The 7,177-nt window shown below is 41.7% G+C and overlaps 1 protein-coding gene across 3 annotated transcripts in view; it reads left to right on the forward strand.

Moving 5' to 3' along the window:
* Positions 1 to 7,177, forward strand: part of LOC106585480 (collagen alpha-1(VI) chain) — a 59,856-nt gene that overhangs the window by 22,055 nt on the left and 30,624 nt on the right. For all 3 annotated transcript variants that reach the window (XM_082960176.1, XM_082960177.1, XM_082960179.1), the window contains exons 7-14: positions 143 to 163; positions 352 to 372; positions 1,268 to 1,312; positions 3,936 to 3,989; positions 4,147 to 4,191; positions 4,507 to 4,533; positions 4,697 to 4,723; positions 4,876 to 4,920. In XM_082960176.1, coding sequence (XP_082816302.1) covers positions 143 to 163; positions 352 to 372; positions 1,268 to 1,312; positions 3,936 to 3,989; positions 4,147 to 4,191; positions 4,507 to 4,533; positions 4,697 to 4,723; positions 4,876 to 4,920 — 285 coding nt within the window. The remainder of the gene's footprint in view (positions 1 to 142; positions 164 to 351; positions 373 to 1,267; positions 1,313 to 3,935; positions 3,990 to 4,146; positions 4,192 to 4,506; positions 4,534 to 4,696; positions 4,724 to 4,875; positions 4,921 to 7,177) is intronic.

Genomic DNA, 7,177 nt, shown 5'->3' on the forward strand with positions numbered 1-7,177 from the left:
CGTCACATAGTTACCATCATACAAGCGGCCATTTTTAAACCAAGGCCCTGTACCTAAATGTCATTTACTGAAGGCCATTTTTTTTGTTTCCCAAACAGACTATTCTAATCAATTGTCTGTCTCTTCTTTTATGGATCTGTAGTACAAGGATTCTGAATCTGTGGTGAGTTTTTCTTCAGTCTTTTTGATACAAGCATTTCGCTACAACATCTGATAAATATGTGTATGTTACCAATAAAATTTGATTTGATTTGATAGTTCCCGACCAATACAGTGTGATTGTTGTTTGTGATCTCATTTATGAACAGTGATTATAACTGGGGTTGATTTATGTTTATTGTTCTTTTTCAGTGCTGTTCGTTCGAGTGCAAGGTAAGCCTGATCACATTGTCGTCATTTTTCAACCTATCTCCATCAGAAGACAGGCATCCCAGGTCCGGAAGGCATCCCAGGTCCGGAACAAATGTGGTTTCTTTTGACAAAGTTCATAATTTATGTCCAAATAACACCAAGTACTTAGCGTTCATTATGCTCCCACAAAACGTGGTGGGGGGCTGGTAAAATCACGCCGAAAAGCTAAAAAAACCTAGTAAATAATCTATTTATGTTCGTTCAAACATGTCAAATGTTGTTTAGCATTAATCTTTTGGTCCATTTTTAACGTTAAACATCAGTAATATTTTCACACAACCTATCCTATGTCTAGATAAAAAATGATGACAAACTCACGTTTCTCAGATTTATGCGCAGGCGCAAAAAAATGAAGTGATGACATGTCAACTTCCTTGGATTCTAATTTGCTCTCTGTTTATCATAGACGCTTCAAACAACTTTATAAAGATCGTTGACATCTAGTGGAAGCCGTAGGTGTTGCGAAATGAATCCTTTCTCACTATGGTATCTATAAAACAATGACACTAAATAGTACAGTCACAAAATTCACATTTTTTTTTAAATCTATTTTTCACAGGTTTTTGCCTGCAATATGAGTTTTGTTATACTTACAGACACCATTCAAACTGTTTTAGAAAATTCAGAGTGTTTTCTATCCGAATGTGTTAATAATATGCATATCCTAGCTTCTGAGTTGGTGTAGGAGGCAGTTAAAAATGGGCACATATTTTTTTCAAAATGTCTCAATACTGCCCCCGAGCCCCAACAGGTTAATTACAGACTGTTTGTCTTGATTAATCTGATCTCAGTACAGTCTTAATATGGGGTCCAGTGGAGTCAGAAGTCTTTCTCATCAGTGTTCTTTGTTTCACAGGCTCCCCTGGGATCTCAAGGCCCTGCTGGTGCAGGAGGGGGCGCGGTAGGGTGCTCTCTATTTTCCTTTTAGTTAAAACACCACATTTACATTTACCAGACGCTCGTATCCAGAGCGGCTTACAGGGGCAATTAGGGTTGAGTGCCTTGCTCAAGGGCACATTGACAGATTCAAACCAGCAACCTTTCAGTTACTGGCCCAACGCTCTTAACCGCTAGGCTATCAATCGCCCACCTTAGCTATTGGTGAAAATATTGAAAATGCCCATCACTGCATTCTTAGATATACTTATACTTGCCTCAAATTACTGATGGTTTGCTTAGCTCAGTGACTAAGTAAGGGATAAGTAAGCGTGGGGGGTGGAGAAGGGGGCCTGAGGAACATTAATCAAACCCTGGTGATTTGGCTCACGTACTGCAGTTCATATACAGTAAGGATTCACAATGTTAACACGTGTGTGTGTGTGTGTGTGTGTGTGCGTGAGTGTGTGTGTGTGAGTGAGTGTGTGCGTTTGTGCACACTGAAAAGCACATGAAACACATTACTATAAATATGCCAGACATTTATAATCACACAGTATTACAAGGTCAATATCAGGACAGTGACAGAATGAGTGAAACAGAAAGTACTGATACTGGTTTGAAACCAGATTGATTGAAAAAAAGAGAAGATGGAGTAGACTGGCTTATCCATAAACATGAGATTCAACCTGTGGAGGTCAAGGGTTTAAGCCAGTCGTCTACAGTATCATGGGATGTTTTCCGTGCCAGAATAAGATCGCATGGCATGTGCTTTTACTATCAGGGCAAAGAGACGTGTTTCACTCGCTAATGCACATGTGAGAAAGAGAAAAGAGAGTGTGTGTGATGGAGGAATGCATGACTGTGTATCAGAGAGATGAGAGCGAGAGTAAGGGAAAGACTGAGGCTTGATTCAGTAGTATCTTGCCTACTGAGGATCCAGAGCTGCCCCTGCTGTGGTCTGGATTCAAACCAAAGGTTATAAGGACGGGAGTGGCTTTGCACCAATACCCAATGGAATGTTAATAAGATGACAATCTTTGCTTTACCAGGACAGTATTCCATGGGGGTGCAGCGTTATGGAACATTGAGATAGAAATATATTACATAGAAAAGCCATGCTTCTATGTCATGTGGAATAGGGAATCATGTCTGCTCTATAACAGACATTTCTATGTGTGATCTGAGTGTTCTCCAGGGCGTGCCCCCAGGCCCCTGTTTACCTGATGGGGACTAATGACTCTGACCTTCTCTGAGTCAGATCTAATCATGGCGTCCAGATGGCCTGCCTAGCCCACTGCTAGTCAACACAGCTCTTGTGTGTTCCAGCCAAGAAATGCATTAAGGAGACGAGGAGGTAGTGGAACTGAAAAAGGCTTAGTTTGATTGATTCTATTGTACAGTACCGTGTTCTGTGCACAACTTCTGGCAGTCTGGCAAGTCCAAGACTTTCTTCTCTGTCTCAATGGGAATTATGGGCCAAAGGGTGTAATGTCACATGCACAAGTACAGTGAAATGCCTTTCTTGCAAACTCAAAACCTAACAATAAGTAAGTAAGCATACTATATACAGGGTCAGTTCCAATACCATATTTACAATGTGCAGGAACATTGGAGGGATGGAGGTATATATATATATATATATATACCTGGGTTCCTCCTAATGCAAGACAATGCTAGACCTCATGTGGCTGGAGTGTGTCAGCAGTTCTTGCAAGAGGAAGGCATTGATGCTATGGACTGGCCCGCCCGTTCCCCAGACCTGAATCCCATTGAGCACATCTGGGACATCATGTCTCGCTCCATCCACCAATGCCACGTTGCACCACAGACTGTCCAGGAGTTGGCGGATGCTTTAGTCCAGGTCTGGGAGGAGATCCCTCAGGAGACCATCCGCCGTCTCATCAGGAGCATGCCCAGGCGTTGTTGGGAGGTCATACAGGCACGTGGAGGCCACACACACTACTGAGCCTCATTTTGACTTGTTTTAAGGACATTTCATCAAAGTTGGATCAGCCTGTAGTGTGGTTTTCCACTTTAATTTTGAGTGTGACTCCAAATCCAGACCTCCATGGGTTGATAAATTGGATTTCCATTGATTATTTTTGTGTGATTTTGTTGTCAGCACATTCAACTATGTAAAGAAAAAAGTATTTAATAAGATTATTTCTTTCATTCAGCTCTAGGATGTGTTAAGTGTTCCCTTTATTTTTTTGAGCAGTGTATATATATATTGGTAAGGTGACTAGGCAACAGGATATAAGATAAACAGAGTAGCAGCAGCTTGTATGTGAGTGACTGTGCTTGTGTGTAGAGTCAACATGAATGTGCATATTATGTCTGAGTGAGCAGATGAGGGAGAGTGTGTGTGTGTGTGTGTGTGTGTGTGTGTGTGTCTAGGGCCCTGTGAGTGTGAACAGAGACAGTGCACAAATAAAAATAAAAGGTCAATAAAGATATAAGGTTAACTCAGATAGTCCATGTAGCTATTTTGTTATCTATTTATCAGTCGTATTGCTTGGGGATAGAAGCTTCCTGTAGCTTAACAGTTTATACAAACGGCTTCACTCAGACTCTGCTTCACAATGACTAACACTGGAAGAGGTTGACTGATGACAATGAGAAATAGATATGATTCTTTTTTTCAGGGAACTCCAGGACGTCAGGGGGTTGCCGGGAGACCGGGAAGTTTGGGAGCAAAGGTAGTATATGACACATTACAGAACATGAGCTTGTCTGTCTGCTGACTGTAGACTGTGAATACATTGTGCTTTGTAGCCTGTTTGATGCTACAGATGATGGCTACAGGCAATGTGGATCATATCTGGATCACATGTGGATCATATCTTTGTCACCCAGGGGACTGCAGGTGACCAGGGACCCCAAGGACACAGAGGAGAGAAGGTCAGAGTGATTATTTATCTAAAATAAAAATATATACCACTTTGAATGTTTTAGATTATTCATAACACATGCTGGTTAGCAATAATGTAACCTTGCCTGGCAGAAGTTACAGCTATGGTGTAAATGCAATATTTAGAGACATACTTGTCTGGCTGTACGAGGTTAGCTAATGCAATGATCCATGAGCATTCACTTAACTGTATTGAAATATGCCATATGTTCCCAGTGTTTCCAACACCAGGATTTTACAACTCCGGATCCGTATTAAGTGCTTAGAAGCTAAACTCTGATGTTCGTCACTCTCTTTCTCTACAGGGTGACCATGGTCCTTCTGGTGACAGAGTAAGCTCTCATCGATCTTGTGGAGAGTAATAGTGATTATAATAGTGTTTATAAACCCTGTAGTACGTAAGTATATAATGTAAACAAAGAATACATCACGTCAAATCATCCAACAGCCATAGATTCAGCTGTCAAAATGTTTGAACGTTATTTTGCCCTACAGGGTCCAAGAGGACCATCTGGACAAAAGGTATGTTGTTGATCTTATGCATCATTCATTCATTCATTCATTCATTCATTCATGTATCCATCCATCCATTCAGTCATGCACATTATCACATACTCACCAATTCAACCAATTGCAGTGGTGGGAATGAAGTCATGTGATCCATGTGTTTCTAGGGTGAGAAAGGAGCGGATGGAGTGGACGGGAAAGACGGCCTTGTGGTTTGTTTGTTTTCTACCTCTTCCTCAACACACAGCCCCAGGCATTATTAAATGTTTAACAAGGGTATCGCTCTGTAAACTTACAAACAGAAAAACAAGGCTATCAAGGCCTCGTAAAGTGTGAGTGACCAATCGAACAGGGATGCAGGCTTCGCCCTCACAGGTCTCCCTTTATATACACCCATATTCCAGAATTATTAGAGGGGTTGAGACGAAAACAAGATGAGAATTAAATACAGATGAATGATGGCTCAGCCCATGCTGAAGGCTGTTATTGTTATGTAACACCTGTACCTTCTTCCATGGGCCCTGGACCTATTATACAGTATAGAGCAATACTCTTGTCCATCCCCGTGAGGCACTATATGGAGCATAACAGGGTGCCAAGAAAAATGATCTTAAAACCGATCCAGGTGCTGTATGGTTGATATGAGCCAGATGAATCATATAGGTGTTTTATAGACTAAATGTTTAGCACTAAAGCGTCATTGTCACATCCCTTTAGAATCCCCCTGGGAGATTTGGCGGGAAGTTCCTTAACTATAAAAAGGATAAAGAAAAACAATTTTACTTCATAAATCGAATTGCGCAAATGGAAAAATGTCATATTCATAAATGTAAATTCACTAATAAAAAAACACTCTTCTGTGTTTTCTATAAGGAATTTGAGCAGTACATTAAGACCATTCTACATTCTTCTAATAAGAAAGCTGTTAAAACAATCAATATGTGTGCATCCTCTAAGGTCTTTGTATAATCTGTCATTTGTTGTACCCCCTAGCATATGTTATCATTGTCTGTTTCTATACTTTTGTCTGTACACTGGTTTTTCTGCAATAAAAAAATATATATATATACGGTGAGGGAGAAAAGTATTTGATCCCCTGCTGATTTTGTACGTTTGCCCACTGACAAAGAAATGATCAGTCTATAATTTTATTGGTAGGTTTATTTGAACAGTGAGAGACAGAATAACAACAAAAAAATCCAGAAAAACGCATGTCAAAAATGTTATAAATTGATTTGCATTTTAATGGGGAAATAAGTATTTGACCCCTCTGCAAAACATGACTTAGTAATTGGTGGCAAAACTCTTGTTGGCAATCACAGAGGTCAGATGTTTCTTGTAGTTGGCCACGAAGTTTGCACACATCTCAGGAGGGATTTTGTCCCACTCCTCTTTGCAGATCTTCTCCAAGTCATTCAGGTTTCGAGGCTGACGTTTGGCAACTCGAACCTTCAGCTCCCTCCACAGATTATCTATGGGATTAAGGTCTGGAGACTGGCTAGGCCACTCCAGGACCTTAATGTGCTTCTTCTTGAGCCACTCCTTTGTTGCCTTGGCCGTGTGTTTTGGGTCATTATCATGCTGGAATACCCATCCACGACCCATTTTCAATGCCCTGGCTGAGGGAAGGAGGCTCTCACCCAAGATTTGACGGTACATGGCCCCGTCCATCGTCCCTTTGATCCGGTGAAGTTGTCCTGTCCCCTTAGCAGAAAAACACCCCCAAAGCATAATGTTTCCACCTCCATGTTTGACGGTGGAGATGGTGTTCTTGGGGTCATAGGCAGCATTCCTCCTCCAAACACGGCGAGTTGAGTTGATGCCAAAGAGCTCCATTTTGGTCTCATCTGACCACAACACTTTCACCCAGTTGTCCTCTGAATCATTCAGATGTTCATTGGCAAACTTCAGACGGGCATGTATATGTGCTTTCTTGAGCAGGGCGACCTTGCGTGCGCTGCAGGATTTCAGTCCTTCACGGCGTAGTGAGTTACCAATTGTTTTCTTGGTGACTATGGTCTCAGCTGCCTTGAGATCATTGACAAGATCCTCCCGTGTAGTTCTGAGCTGATTCATCACCGTTCTCATGATCATTGCAACTCCACGAGGTGAGATCTTGCATGGAGCCCCAGGCTGAGGGAGATTGACAGTTCTTTTGTGTTTCTTCCATTTGCGAATAATCGCACCAACTGTTGTCACCTTCTCAACAAGCTGCTTGGCGATGGTCTTGTAGCCCATTCCAGCCTTGTGTAGGTCTACAGTCTTGTCCCTGACATCCTTGGAGAGCTCTTTGGTCTTGGCCATGGTGGAGAGTTTGGAATCTGATTGATTGATTGCTTCTGTGGACAGGTGTCTTTTATACAGGTAACAAACTGAGATTAGGAGCACTCCCTTTAAGAGTGTGCTCGTAATCTCAGCTCGTTACCTGTATAAAAGACACCTGGGAGCAAGAAATCTTTCTGATTGAGA

The sequence above is a fragment of the Salmo salar genome, chromosome 02 (assembly GCF_965601325.2).
Source record: "Salmo salar chromosome 02, fSalSal1, whole genome shotgun sequence".
Classification (NCBI taxonomy): domain Eukaryota; kingdom Metazoa; phylum Chordata; class Actinopteri; order Salmoniformes; family Salmonidae; genus Salmo; species Salmo salar.